General features: G+C 37.0%; 1 protein-coding gene across 5 annotated transcripts in view; it reads right to left on the bottom strand.

The window, feature by feature from the left end:
* Fez2 (fasciculation and elongation protein zeta 2) overlaps positions 1-15,528 on the bottom strand; it is a 50,360-nt gene that overhangs the window by 20,415 nt on the left and 14,417 nt on the right. For 3 of the 5 annotated variants that reach the window (XM_048804560.1, XM_015479773.2, XM_015479774.2), the window contains exon 5: positions 14,356-14,624. In XM_048804560.1, the coding sequence (XP_048660517.1) occupies positions 14,356-14,624 (269 nt within the window). Of the gene's footprint in view, positions 1-10,008; positions 10,058-12,457; positions 12,590-14,355; positions 14,625-15,528 lie in introns of all 5 variants that reach the window. The other 2 variants (XR_007348128.1, XM_048804561.1) reach the window with 2 other exon arrangements.

Genomic DNA, 15,528 nt, shown 5'->3' with positions numbered 1-15,528 from the left:
ACATTTAAGGAGTCAACATAAAGACTATTTCACCAAGCCCCAAGGAGTAGAAGGAAACCAAGGTAGTCTCTCTATCCTCAACAAATATATAGTTCCAGGGGTTTTCCAAGTGTGGTCCAGGGACATCCCACGCAGCCCCTGAAATTCTCTCAAGAGTTCATGAACTCAAAATTATTTTCTTAATACTACCAAAATAAAACTGATCTTTATCATTCTTTATCTCTCATGATTTAGAGTGAAATATTCCAAATGACAGATTGAATGCAGAAGCAGAGATTGAGAATCTAGTTGCCTTTAATCAAGCCAGACATTAATAAGATTGACAAAAATGTACAGGAATGACATTTTTCTCACTATTTTTTTAAATAGTAATCTTAATTAAAATATGCTATTTATATAATAATTTATTGTTGGTATCCTTAACTAATATTTTTAAAAATTTTTAATTATAATTTCTAATACAGTAAGTATTGAAAAATATAACACATAAGCTGAGCTTTCTGGGGTCCTCAATAAATTTTAAGAGTTTAAATAAGTCCTAACAGCAAAAAGCTAATAAATGCCAAAAGACTGAGTGCTTGCTGTACACCTCTGTGTCATTCACATGACTCAGTGGTATTGCTGGAAATCTGTGAGCCACACTTGCCCAACTTGTAAGAGCTCATATACTTCATTTCTCTTCCTTCACCATCCTTCTCCCTACCCAGTCCTTCCCAGGTCTGAATCTGCGCACCAGTTTTGTTTTAGCAAGAATCAAATGTCTGGTCAAGATACTTTGACCACTCTTCACTTTTGATGGAAAGAGCTAGTTTTACACAAAACAAAATAAAACAAAAATATAGATAACTATTTTTATAGATTTTCCACATGCTATTATATAATTTGTTCACACTTTTTAAAACAAATTATCCAAAGAATTAACATCATAGTCTCTCTAGTCTGCTATAAAAATTTAGGAAACTATTTTCAAATAAACAAGTCAGGGGCTGGGGATGTGGCTCAAGCGGTAGTGCGCTCGCCTGGCATGCATGCGGCCTGGGTTCGATCCCCAGCACCACATACAAACAAAGATGTTGTGTCCACCGATAACTAAAAAATAATAAATATTAAAAAAAATTCTCACTCTCTCTTTAAAAAAAATAAATAAAATAAACAAGTCAGTACGTTTTTTTAAAAAATGCTTTCATCAAATATATTTCCCTTGAAAAGCAACAAACAGAAAAATACTTAATTTTAGTCTACATTACCTGGTTCCAATATTTATGGGCATGTTAAAAGCTATACACAAATTCAGACAATCTCCACCAAAGTGAAAAATTTTAGAATTCACGTTAAGAAACTAAGGTACACTTTATATTTGGACAGCACACTGCAAAAATGGTAATTTACTTTACCATTCAGACACCTAACTGTTTAAATTCATAAGACGCATATGTGATTTAGGTTTTCCTCATTAAATACTCAATTGCGGACACTGTTGAACCATTTCAACTACTAGAAACCCGGCTACTTATGAAAGGTGTCTTTCATGCAACGAGAACTTGAGGCTGAGTAGAAATAAGTGGAAATATATTTATGGGAGACCATGGCAACCTTGAAAAATACAAAACTACCAACTGATGCTGGTGAAGAAAGTGCAAGGCAAGGCCTCTCAGCAGCTCCACCGATGGTGCCAAGTCAGCAGCTGCAGCCAACCAGGCCCATGGGCTCCTGACCTGTCACCAGCCACCAGATGAATCAGGGCAGCCAGCAAAGTTCAACTGCTTCTTGTTCCACTGGGAGAATTACAGAACAAGAAAATTAGAAGTTTCTGAGGGGGGTGGGGAGGACAACTAACAGATATGGCTGGAAACATTCCAATGCTCCAATTGCCATGAGTTCCTGACTCCCCAGAAACCATGCAGTAACAATTTTCTCCCTTTACTGCATTCTAAAATTCTCTCTCTCTACTGGCTCTTTCCCAATGGCAACTTTAAATTCTCAAATCCTCAACCTACTTCCTCTCCCCAGAGTTTCCTGAAACAGCTCTTCCCATTGTCATTTCTTTGACACTCAAGTCCACTTGAGACCTCTCTAAGACATCAGGAATGCCCGCTCCCTGACCTTCTTTCTCCCTGGATGCTCAATAACATACTCTCCCGGATTTCTCCCTGCCCTGGCCCTCTAGCTGCTGCTTCTCAGGGATGCTTTTCTTATTACTCATATCTTACACGTCAGAGTTCCCCAGGATTCTTCCCTATTTTTTTCTCTCATACACACTAACATTCAATAGTTTCAGTGTGCCTCCATTAATCCACAGCTCCATTTTCCTAAGACTAGCAAAGTGCTTAGAACAGGACTGGTATGTGGTAAGGGCTCAGTAAATATTCACAATCTTTACTGTCCTTCCCCCTGAGCTTTTGATTTGCATGTTCGACATCCAATTGGACATCTGTACCTATTATATGTTAAATTTGTATTTACTAAATGTTTAATGGCCCACTGGATATGTCTATATTCCTGTATTTCTAAAATTTATGTCCAAAACTGAATTCATCCTCCTCTCCCATAACAAAAAAGAACCTGTTTGTCCTTCAGCATCCTATACCTCTCTTACTCATTTACTCATTCTTTCAATATACTGAGTGAAATACTATTCCAGGTAATAGGGATGCAAAGTGAACATACCAGCTAAGGCCCCGCTGACCTAATATTCCTATGTATTGGAGGTAAAGAAAGTAAAACAAATAAATGAACTAGATGACTGCAAATAACACGTGCCCTGGCAATACCTCAAAGAGTGCAATTAAAAACTGGATGAATAGTTTATACCAGGAAGTCTTATTTAATAAGATTGACAAAAATGTACAGCAATGACATTTTTGGAAGGAAGTTAGAGAAAAGCTCTCTGAGGAGGTGACACCATCCCAGATGAGACACAGCAAACAATGGACAAAGGAGATCCTCTCGGATAACCAAAAGCAGCCAAACTGGCCTGCCACAGAGCTCACTCTGCTGCCTGTCCACAGGAGTCTTGCTGCTCTTATCCAGCAGGCTGTAAAGGTAACTACTCAGTGAGTCCATGCCATGCTTCTGCCAATGGGTTTCTACTGCACAACCCTCTCCTCTCCCCTGCTTTGTTTGCAGGGTGTGCTGGAATGGCCAGCTTAACCTTTGGATCACAGGGGCTTTACCCAGAGCTGATGGAAAGGAGGACAACTCCCAAAGATACTGGACTTGAGGCTAAATGCAATCACTGTTGAGCAAACCTACACACCTTCCTGGGAGAAGGGGGCCAGATACTTCAGATCTCTCTGTGAGATATCCAGCATTGTCGACACCATGTTCTCCCATGTTTTACCTATGCTTACCCAAGTCAATGGTTAATCACGTCCCTAATTTCCCCTTCCCCTGGTGTCCCAACCAACCATTCAAACTCATCATTACCTTGGAAAATCTACCATTTTTCCATCCCTACTGTCAATTCTTTGGTCAATTCTTACCTGAATGATCACAACAGTCTCGTAATCAACTCCTTATCGCTAGCTGAGTCCTTCCAACTAGTTCTCCCTGAAACTTCTTAAGTCCCACTGCCAAAAGACAGATCTCAACATGAAACTACCCTACTTAAAACCCCTTTTTTGTTTCCTCTAGTCTTTAGTAAAGGCTAATGTCTTAGAAATGCCACACAAACCATCTATATGCTGGCTTCCAGTTTTCAACTTCTATAGCATTTTCATGAGTCACCTCCTCCCTCATCTTCCAGATTTCTTCCCTACTTCTAGCTCCAGTCATTATCAATGACATGTAGTCCCCCAGATGTCCCTAACTGGCACTTCCAGGTGGCTACACACACCACTCCCTATGTTCTCTTTCTGCGTGTCCCCTCCTTGTTACACCTGTTCTTGAGATTCAACTCAGCGACTCCAGACCCCTAAAACAAGTGATGACAGAGTGATACATGCACACCTCTGCCACAGAATAGTGCCAGATACAGAAAACACTAAAAACTAGTAGCAGTTTGGAGTACAGCAATTTTCACACTACACTTGGTTTTTCAACTTTGATACTACTGACACCTTGAACTAGAATAGTTCTTTGTGGTAGGGGCAGATCTGTGAGTTGCAGAATGTCCACCAGTATGTCTGGCCTCTACTCACCAAGATATCAGTGCCACTGTCCCCAACTTCCCCACCTCACTCAGCTGTGATAATGATAAATGTTTTCAAACACTGACTGATGGCCATGTTGAGAATCACCACATTAAAATACGCTAGATGGTTTGTCATCCTTATAGATAACATCACAGCCCTGGAGATGTGTAACTTACTCTGAATCCTTAACATCTATGCCTGGAATATAACTGGGGATCAAAAAATGTTTGTCTAATAGTAGTAAACAAAGAAAAGACTGTAGATATATTGGGGGGGCAGAGGGTGGTTCAAGTGATCCTCCTGCCTCAGCCTCCTAAGTAACTGGGACAACAGGCACATGTCACTGTGGCCAGCCAATAAAGATATTTTCAATGGAAGCTACCTGGCATGAAATCTGGGGGGAAAAAATAGAGAAAGTAAAAAACAAAAATTTTAGTTAATTCACCTCAGTTCTCAAAATCTTCAAGGACAGAAATAAGGCCAGATGAGATACTTCTTTTGTATGTTCCAAAAAGCACAAGCCAGTCCTCAGTTTGTAGGAGGCATCTGATTTAACAGTCTTTTACTTAAACTGCAAAACTCTACTGGAAATACTAGCAATACTGGTGAAATAATTGTAGATTTTTGTATGAAAACAGGAGTCACACCTGAGTCAAAAGTATTTGGAATTATAAAAAATTTTAATATCAACTTTGACTGAAAAATGCTGGCAAAGAAATCAGAGATCTGGGTTCCCTCCTAGTTCTATCACTAACTGTAACACAAGCACAGTCACTAACCTGCTAAGGCCTGTGTCCTCACAGGAAAGGAGATGATTAAATGTTACATTATAAATTCTATAAATCAAGGAATTACCTCAATCAGAAAGATACACTATGTTTTAAGAAGGAAAACCAACGTACCTCCCCTCCCCGCCACACACACACACTACAATACAGAATTAAAAAGTCACATGAGAACTACAGAATGGAAGACCTGCACAGCCAAGAAGGCACATGCAGAGCTGTCTACTCCAGTGGCTTCATTTTCTCATGAGGACATGAGGACATTTTGAGGAGAGACTAGGTCTTATCCATCTCCCCATCCCAGCAATGTGCAGACAGCCTGAGTCATAGCAAGCATTTATAAAGAACTGCTAAGCTGTCACAGACATTTGTAATGTCTCCTAACTCCAGAGCCCAAGAGTCTCAGAGCCTTTGATCTTCGCACCACAGCATGAGGCCTCTTACTTCTTGCAGGAGAGAAGGGGGCAAAAAGAAGAACCAAAGGTGAAAATAATCTAAGTGCGAACAGAGAACAATGACATGACAAGACATGAAGTTATTGGTCAAAGGAGCAAACATCTGAATTTTGAAAAGTTCCACTGAAGAATCTAGTCTAGGAAATCAACATGAGATCAATAAAGTAAGCTACAACAGTACTGCTGGCGTGGAACAACTAAGAATGAAGCCCCTGGGATAGCAAAGAGTAGCTCCAGAGTAGCAAGGAAGACCAAAGAAGTTGAGAAAGACGAAGGAATAGAAAGGCAGAGGCAGTGGGAGTAGGAAGAACCAGGAAGAGAGCTCTGCAGAGCACATGATGGGTCCGGCTTTACAAGTGTCCATAAATTCCAAAAAAATCATACACCCTTCTGGAAGGCAAAATGAATTTTAAAATGATAAAACCTCAGAGGCAGATTAAATTTACTTTTTAGTAAACGTCACCTCATTTAGAAACACTACATTTACAACCTTGAGAGCAGATGCAGTATTATTAGGTGCTTATGGTGCTTAACTGGGCCAGAGGGAAGGTTTTTCTCTATGCCTAAAATTTTATAATCGGGGGAGAAAAGGGATGAGGGAGGCAGTGGGGGAGGGGAATCATTTCTTTGCTAAGCATGTCTCAAGGTCAAAGTACCACAGATAGGCCAAAGCAGTGCGATAAGATCCCAGGATTATGGATACTGAGTAAAATGAAGGACATTGAAGATTTGCTACCACTTAATTAAAATATTAGGTATGTCTATCTAATCTACCATATGGAGAATTCCAAAATGACCAAATTCAAAGTGCAAAGCTGGTGAAGCTTCTCATTCTACAGCTCTCCTGTAATCCAACTATGCATTTCTATAGGAAGGAAACAATAATAGTTCTGTAAAATGCCCTTCTCAGAGTGGGATTTTTGCCATGAGCCCTTCAATAAGCAGGAAAATGATTAAACAACACAGCATTTAATTCACTGTTGTCCTCACTACCACAAAACGCCACAGTAATATGGCAAGATGGCAAGGACAGGGAAGGGGTGACTTGACACTGCCTTCAGGAATATTATTATTTATACTGAGAAAATTCATAACTGCTTCATGATCATTCTCTTTACTGGTGTGAGTATATATTAAAGTCTCAAAATCAATCTCTAGAAGATTTTCTCAGACAAAACCAGGAGCAACAAAGTATAAAACAAGATATAAAATTAAAAAACCATAAAAATCCCAAAGACAAAGAAACAGGCCAAAATCTCCAAGCACACATACAACATGCCTACGTAGCTCAGAAGAGGAAATCTGGCAAGGTTCCCTGCACCCATCTACATACCTCCACACCTCCTCACTCCTGTGTGCTGCTTCTGTAAGCTGCAGCCTCAGCTGAGTTTTCATTTACTCATTCATAAAACTGTAATAATAATAATAATAATAATAATAATAACAGCAACAACAATAATATCATCTACTTTCTAGGACTGTTGTGAGCACAAAATGAAATAATCCATGGGTAGCACTTTAGCAAAGAGATTGGCAAATATCAAAAAACCTGTGCTATATTCTCTTAAAAGGAGTCTGGAACAACATTTTAGGTATCACTCCCAAAGAGAAACAACCATACCTTTCTCTTTTCTCCATAACAGCAAAAACAGTATATCAAATTCTGCAAAAATAAATAAAATTGCCACTGAGAAATACTATATTCCTGATTAAAAGCCCTTGCTTAAGGGACTGGAGACAACAATAAGAACACCCATTACTATCTACAACTGAATATAGAAATCAACCAAAGAGCATAAACAGAAAAAAAGTAACAGTTTCAGGTAATTCAAGGTCTTTCTGAACAATAAAAGGAAAAGAACCAAAAACACTCTGTAAAAGAAAAAGCACAAGAACCAGGTACAGGATGGTAGTTTGTTCCTTCTTTTCTAGAATTCTAAATACATCATCCCATTCTATGCAGGGCATATTAACCAGCTCAACTAATTTCCCAAAACAAGATCCATGACAGGAAAAAGCAGAACTAGCAAGGAGGCCAGGAAATTGAGGCTATTTCTGCCACCACGTCTGCTCTCAGCCTCATGTGAACTAACTGGCACAGATCTCTTACCAGCCAGGGCAGCTTTCAAAAATCTCAATATCAAAGCTCAGTATTAGAAAAAAGGTTAGGAAAAGCAATCATGAAATGCTCTCCATCTGTTCTGATTTATTCGCATCTACCCCATTAATATTCCTTATATTCAAAAAGTTCAAAAGAGTGAAATAAGAATAACATCATTGTTCTTTATAAATCAAATCATAAAGTTTTAAATGATAGTTTTAATTTTTTTATAAATCACTGAAATAAAACATAAAAAATACAGAATGAAGAACAACAATCAAATGCAAAAATTACAAAATAAAAATACTCAAATAGTTAAGATAACAGATATCACCTAAAGAGGCAAAAGCAGCATCTTGTTCTGACGCTTCAAGTCAAATAATTTTAATGTGGACTATAAAGCAGTTATAAAAGTGATTTCTACCAAAAAATATTTTTTCCAAAAAAAAAAAAAAAAAAAGATTAAAAAACACTAATTATTTCAAAGCAGATACTTGATACTGTTTTCAATATTAAAATCCAATGTTGTAAGTTCACTTTCAAAGTAGAAGAAATGACACAAAGATATTCTAAGCTGGGGTTAAGTAGAATAGTGTCAAATAATTTAATATTTTATATCTGAAGATCTTTTTAAAATCTTTTTTTAAAGAGAGAGAGAGAGAGAGAGAGAGAGAGAAAGAGAGAGAGAATTTTTTTTAATATTTATTTTTTAGTTTTCGGCGGACACAACATCTTTGTTTGTATGTGGTGCTGAGGATCGAACCCCGGCCGCACGCATGCCAGGCAAGCGTGCTACAGCTTGAGCCACATCCCCAGCCCTCTTTTTAAAATCTTGATGTAAGTTAATATGAATATAGAATTTAAATTATTGCCAAACATGTTCAAACCAAAGGAAAATAATTAATCTTGGTAATTTTATAAATTCTTTGCTTATTATTATGGATACCTTAAGCCAATTATATAAAAAGAATTCAATGTTCTAGCTTATTATAGCTTTTCTGTGAACCTGTGTCATATTAACATGACTTCTCAAAGACACAAATATCAAGAATGGACTCCTGATTTTACTACATTACCTGCTGGGTCATGAAATTTCCATCCTAATACACACTACAGAAAAGAAACAGTAGATAATAATAATATACCAAAAACTGGCAATGACAAATATTTTTTCTAGACAATATTAGCCTTCATAAAATAAATTTGCTCCACATCTAAAGTAATTCAAATTCATAGTTTCAACTTATCAAAATAATAGCCATTACACATCCAAGTTTTTCTCTACCCTACCTTCCATGGCCCTAATACTAATTTTCAAGAAATGCTTTTTGCAATAAAGAAAAATGCAGAAGAATACTGTGAATCATCAACAAATTATTGTTGAAAATGTATTAATATTTATATTCCAGTATATGTATATGCCAGATTTTATCCTCTCAAGCACCAACTGTTTAGAAAAAGGGGTGAGGGGGAGACCAGCTCTTTTTCTACATCTATATCTCTTTAAAACCACTTTCTGTTATTATGTATAAATACAGAGTGCTGAGGGGACTACCAACATTTTTATGCCTTCTGCTTCACTCCAATCTAGATCCAAATGGTCTACCTTCCAGCTCTCTTCCCCTAGCCACCAGAACTTGAACACATACCCAGCACAAATGGCTACTGCTAGGCAAGGAGCCTGCAGCAAGTGGTCTGGAGTTGAACTGGCCAAGATATGGCCTTCTGTGAGTAAACTCAGGCTGCTGCTGCCACTGGGATCTTCCAGAAAAGAACTGAACAAACCCTTAGGATAAAACAAGGCAGTACCTTACAAGAAATTTTGGATACAATATATCTTTTAATATATACAAACTCATTTAAATGGAGTTTACGTTTTTTCCTCTAATTTTTAATTTTATATTATATCTAAATCAGGGGTTGAAAATGTTTTATCCATAAAGGGCCAGACAGTAATTAGTTTAGGCTTTGCAGGACACACTATTCAACTCTGTCCTTGCAGCATCAAAGCAGTCACAGATGACATGCAGATGAACAGATGTGACTACGTTACAATAAAACTATATTTATTAAAAAAAAGATGAAGGTTGGATTTGGCCCTTGAACAATAATTTGCCTTGCCAATCCTCAAATGGAATATTTTAGCATATGTGCCATTAAAGATTTCCAAATTAAAAATAAGGAGGAAAAGCTCCCTGTTTTTTTTTTAATTTATTTTTTGGTACTGGGAATTAAATACAGGGGTGCTTTATCACTTGGCTACATCCCCAGTCCTTTTTATTTTTTTATTTTGAGACAAGATCTCACTAAATTGCTGAGGCTGGCCTAGAACTTGCAACCCTCCTGCCTCAGCCTTCCAAGTCACTGGGGCCATAGGTGTGAGCCACAGTGCCCAGATCCATTTTTTAAAACAGAAGTCCCAAATTCAAGTAGATGTGTGTCAGAATGGTTCTTTCTTAATTTAGATCTAGGATAATTAGAATAACTTCAGGATGATCTAACAATGGCGTCTAAATAAAAGTAAAATTTCTTACCTTAAAGTCAGCTTTGGTCAAGAGTAAATGAAAACTATTACTGAGGGCACTTTTGCATGTAAAAAGGAAACAAATTGGCATTAGTCATATAGGAGCTAAATGAGTCACAAAGGCATAGCAAGGCATCTGTGAAAGAAAACGTATACAAGAAAGAGGAACTATTATCTAAGCTTACCTCTCCCCCATCTTTAAACAATTATCTTCCCAATCCCCAAAAGCAATAAATTAGAGAAACAGGACTCTTTTTACAACAGTTTCTTGTATTCACCAGTACCCACTAGTCACTGTTCTGTAATATCCCACAAGTTTTCATGATGTAGTTCCAGATTAGACATTTCTTTTTTCTTTTTTTTTTTAATATTGTTTTTAGTTGTAGATGAACACGATACCTTTATTTTATTTATATTTATGTGGTGCTGAGGATCAAACTCAGGGTCTCACACATGCGAGACAAGCACTCTACCACTGAGCCACAACCCCATCCCAGAGATTAGACATTTCTGATGGTAGTAAGTATAAGATACTAGGACTCTGTTGAAAGTTCAATGTGATTATTACAGCAAAGAGCAAATACTATTGATTCTTATCTTCTCAACCACAGACTTGGAATAAGCAATCTCATTTGTCCTATAATTCACAGACATTACTAGATTTTCAAAGACTAAGTCTGTCCATTTTTTTATAACTTCATTTTATTTATTTATTTATTATTTATTTATTTTTATGTGGTGCTGAAGATCGAAACCAGGGTCTTGCACGTGCAAGGCGAGCGCTCTACCGCTGACCCAAAACCCTAGCCCCAATCTGTCCATTTTTACCTCTGTAAGTTTTACTAAGTATGATGTCAAGCAGATAATCAATGTCTTTACAACTTCAGATAATTCTCGATGAATGCCAACTACTAAATTAAAACCTAACCTGCTATATACTTCAATTTGCTCTTATACTCCAGAGGACTGATACTAAAATTCAACAACCTGTGAAGATGTTACATATAAACAGAGCATGGGGGCTGGGGATGTGGCTCAAGTGGTAGCGCACTTGCCTGGCATGTGTGCGGCCAGGGTTCGATCCTCAGCACATACAAACAAAGATGTTGTGTCCGCCAAAAACTAAAAAATAAATATTAAAATTCTCTCTCTCTCTCTCTCTCTCTCTCAAAAAATAAATAAATAAACAGAGCATGGCCAAAAAAAAATTTAAAAATCCTAAAGAGTCATAATTAAATACCACAAATCCAAATCTTTTGGAATTTAATCTCCATATATTGGAAATGAGGTGGAGTGCTAATGAAACAGTGCCAACAAATGAACCTGTAAGGAGCCTGCCCTGTGTCAGAGGAGACATTTAAGCTACAGACTACAACAGTATGGTACATATCAGAAGTATATGTACCCTCATAAATATGAAAACCATCTCAAATATTATAATAATAGGTAACTCACCAAAGAATACCAATAGTCAACAGATCAAACCATTGCTTTGTTATCTCATCAATATATATTAAATAAACGTTAATAACGCCCATGGTTGGTGGAAAGTGTAGAGAATGGGTCACTCTTGTGCTACCTCCTGCCAATCGGGAGGAGCAGTAGAATAGTGGCCACCTCATCTAAAACAGCTTCTTAGCATCACCACCAAACACCTTGCCCAGCCCTCTGGTTTCTTCATTGCATTTATTACTACATTACCCGTTCATTCTTTTCCATGTTTACTGCCTGTCTCCCACATGGAATCTAAGCTTCAGGAAGGCATGAGTCTTGTCTGTTTTACTCACCACTGTATCTTGAACACTGTTTGGCACAAGGAAGACCCTCCACAAATATTTGCTGAATGAATTATACTGTTTTATTATTATCCTATCCAGTGTATAACATTATGATTATTTTAAAAATCAAAGTTCAAATCAAGATAACATTTCTCCTTTATAAAGTACTCAATATTTTCTTTACTATTTAAGGTATTTACCAGATCTGATGAAATTTTCTAATGCTTTAAATAGCATCCCTAACCCCCATATTTTTTTTCCCATGGCAGCAAATGTTTCAAACAAAACATGTCTCTAAAATTAACACCTGAAGAATTTAACTCTGCTCTCTTCCCACCCAGATAGTTTGCTAGAGTATATTTGGACCAAAGAGCACAAGCTAGCAAGTATGAATAAAGTGTTATACCAACTGCAAATCGATGTACTACTTCAATGAAACACGCTTGAAGAAAAATGGAAGGCAGCTATTCAATGCTTAAGGAAAACATTTAAGTGCTGTTAACTCAAAAACAGCTCTGGTAGGAAAAAAAGAGTGACTGTAATTGGAAAAACAAATAAGGCATGATATCTATAAGAAGGTTACCATTTTTAAAAAAATTAGTATAATTAATGATAGCTTACTCATAGAGGTCAGGCCCCATCAAAACTCTATGTTATATAAAATGTTTAGGAAGGTAATACCTCCTGGAATCTGTTTATCCAACTGGTCATTTTACTCTAGACTTCTTTTGAGCCACGTATCATTATTTTCCAAATCACAGGTTTCAAGCTGTTTGTGTCACAGATGGAATGGTCTTTCTCTAGTATTTGGGGCTAAAAAAAGAAACAGGAAACAAGTACCAGAAGCTAAGCCATGCCATTACAGTCCTAATTAAAGTTTTTGACACACATAGTAGATAGGGACTCAAGAAGCCACTTCACAATTTCAAATATTGTGAAAAAAAATCATTATTCTATGAATCTATTTCAAGACTAATGAAGGTTCAAATACAATCTAACTGCTGCCTTGCCAAATCCATTTCTGAACAGGAACACCATGTAAGATTACACAAAGGATCCACTCTAGCCCATTTTATATGGAATTACAAAACGAAGCCTTTAAACCCCTCTGGAGATAAATTCATTTTTCTCAGCCAAGTATTAACACCAACAAATGAAGGATTTACATGTAATCCCTAAAAGCAGTTAGGTAGAAATTACCAACAATACTATGACTTTTTCACTAAGCAATTTATTTAGTCTCACCAGTATAATAGGGCAATTTAAAGGGTGCAATTTTTTAAAATATGAGATGGAAACACAAAATACTGTCCTTGATATTTTAAATCACGTTTTTCAGGTCTGTACATTCAAACAAATATAAGGGTTTTTTTTTTTCAGAGTAGTCACTAGAAATGATTAAATAAATATATCTTTTTCTAAGTTAATTCATAAGTTCTGACTTTTCTAATTATGTACAAATGGATATTACCCTAAGAAAATGTGATTTTATTCATAGGTTAATAAGTGCCATGATTGGGCTGTATGGTTATGCATCATCTTGTATGTATCAGCTGTTCACTAATGGTCCACAGTCTAGAACTCTTCTCTTTCTAGGATTCCATCAGCATCTAATCAGTGAGATCTACTTCTCTGCTAAGTATTCTTTAGAGAAAAATGATTCAAGACTTAATGAAAGAGAGAATCTATATTATTGTAAGCCATAACAACCATTTGTGATATGAGTTACTGTTATCAAGATGACAAATTTAAAAAATACATACTCTTAGGAAAAATAGAAGCCTTTGCCCAACCACACTATACTCTAAAAATAAAACCAACATTTTTTCACACTCAAAAGTCAAAGTGGGAATATACGAGGATTCAACTGATTGCAGAAAATGAAAGACATCTAAGATGAATAGAGATAGATCTTATATAATTGCCAGTTATTATTCATGATGAAGTTTAATCAAGTGAAATTAATAGGACCACTTAAGAAAAAAATTACAAAACAGGAAAAAAAAACATAAAAAGTGTCAAAGTTTCAAATATTCTACCTACTATCACCTATCAATAATATTCTGTTCTGCCAAATACCTGAGCAAATGGCAATATCATGCAATTGCCACTGACATCCTTGCATTCCAACCTGCCAAATAACGAGGAGGACTCTATTTACAAATTAATCTGTGCTTTTAGGCTCAGCATAGTCCTGCTACCTCTAAATGGACCCCATTTAAATTTCTTATTATACAACCTAAAAGAGTTAAGCAAAAATAAGAAAAGCAGTCATAAGAACCAACCAAATACAAATAACCACTATTAACATTTTGAAATATGTTACCCCCACCTTCTTACACTTATTTCTCTCTTAAACATTTCAGTACAAAATTACGCAGCCAGTCACTTAAAAGCATTACCAAAAAACACCTTTCTGAAGAAGCTGAGCACAGGACATTCTGGAAGAGAGTTCCTGTTGCACTCTGGGTAGAAGTGCAACACTCTCACATAGGTACAACCTGCACCCCAGCCATTGGCCGAGTATGCTGGGACTACCTGTTTCTAGAGTTCGGTGCCTCCTGCAAAACATCACTTACTGTGCCTGGCATATGACTTCTCTCGTTCTTCCCATTCTGAGAGCTGCTGTTTTTTAGTTTCTTTTTCTTTTTGGCTGTTTCTTTGTGCTCTTTCTGTTTGTTCTGGACTTCAATAAGAACAGAAATAAAGCTGTTTTTCACTTCCTTTTCAAACTCCAGTTCATCTCGCAGGGCCAACTGCTGCACCAGCTCCTCGGAGTACTCCTTAATGGCAGACTCAATTTCCTCCAGTAGTTCATTTAATTCAGATACTGAGAGCCTTTTTACTCCTATGACCAAAAACAAAGTACAGCAGATACTAAGACAAAAGTGTTTCAAGGCAGAACAGCAGGTGTTTCATGCCAAAGAGTAAAAAATCACATTCTAACCAACTAAACTGTTTATGATTTTTTCAGAACCTTAAAATTTCTGGTGGGCAGGTCTGAGTAGAAGTAGGTGGGCAAAGTCACTTCTCAGCTGGCTGAGATGAAACGTAGAACAAAACTTTTAACTTTTTTGTATAAATCAAGTACCCCATGAGCAGTACTTCAGTCAAGACTGAGAAAGCTTACACAAGGTACACACATAAAAGCAGAGTGAGAGTACAGAAACCACCTGCTGACAAGAAATGCAAGCAAGTGAGCAGTATTCTGGGACATTTCTAGAAAGGACTCGATTTAAAAGAATTAAAGTAAATACATATTTAATCATATGTGCCCCAAATTGTGAATTTTGTTGAGGACTTGGAAGATGAAAGAAAGCAATCCCTGATACCCTTTTTCAGTTTTTTTCTTAACACTTTCACTCACATGAGAAAGAGAACATTGATGAAGTCCTGCCCACCCCCTAGTACCTCATATGGCTATATGATTTTGAGAGAAAAGTCTTTAAGGAAGAAATTAAGTTAAAATGGTCTTTAGGGTGAGCTCTAATCCAGTGCGACTGCTATCCTTACAAAACGAGATAGAGGAATGGGGCTATAGCTCAGTGGCAGAGCGCTTGCCTAGCATTTATGAGGCACTAGGTTCAGTCCTTAGCAGCACATAAAAATAAACAAATAAAATAAAGGCATTCTGACCACCTGCAACAACAAAAAAAAAAATTAATGAGATCAGAGCAGAGGACATAGAAGGAAGATCATGTAAAGACAAAGGCAGAACATGGCCATCTGCAAGCCAAGCAGAAAGGCCTCAC

Source organism: Marmota marmota, unplaced genomic scaffold (assembly GCF_001458135.2).
Source record: "Marmota marmota marmota unplaced genomic scaffold, marMar, whole genome shotgun sequence".
NCBI classification, from domain to species: domain Eukaryota; kingdom Metazoa; phylum Chordata; class Mammalia; order Rodentia; family Sciuridae; genus Marmota; species Marmota marmota.
Note: the sequence above shows the minus strand (reverse complement) of the source record. Positions and strands in the feature narration are given on the sequence as shown.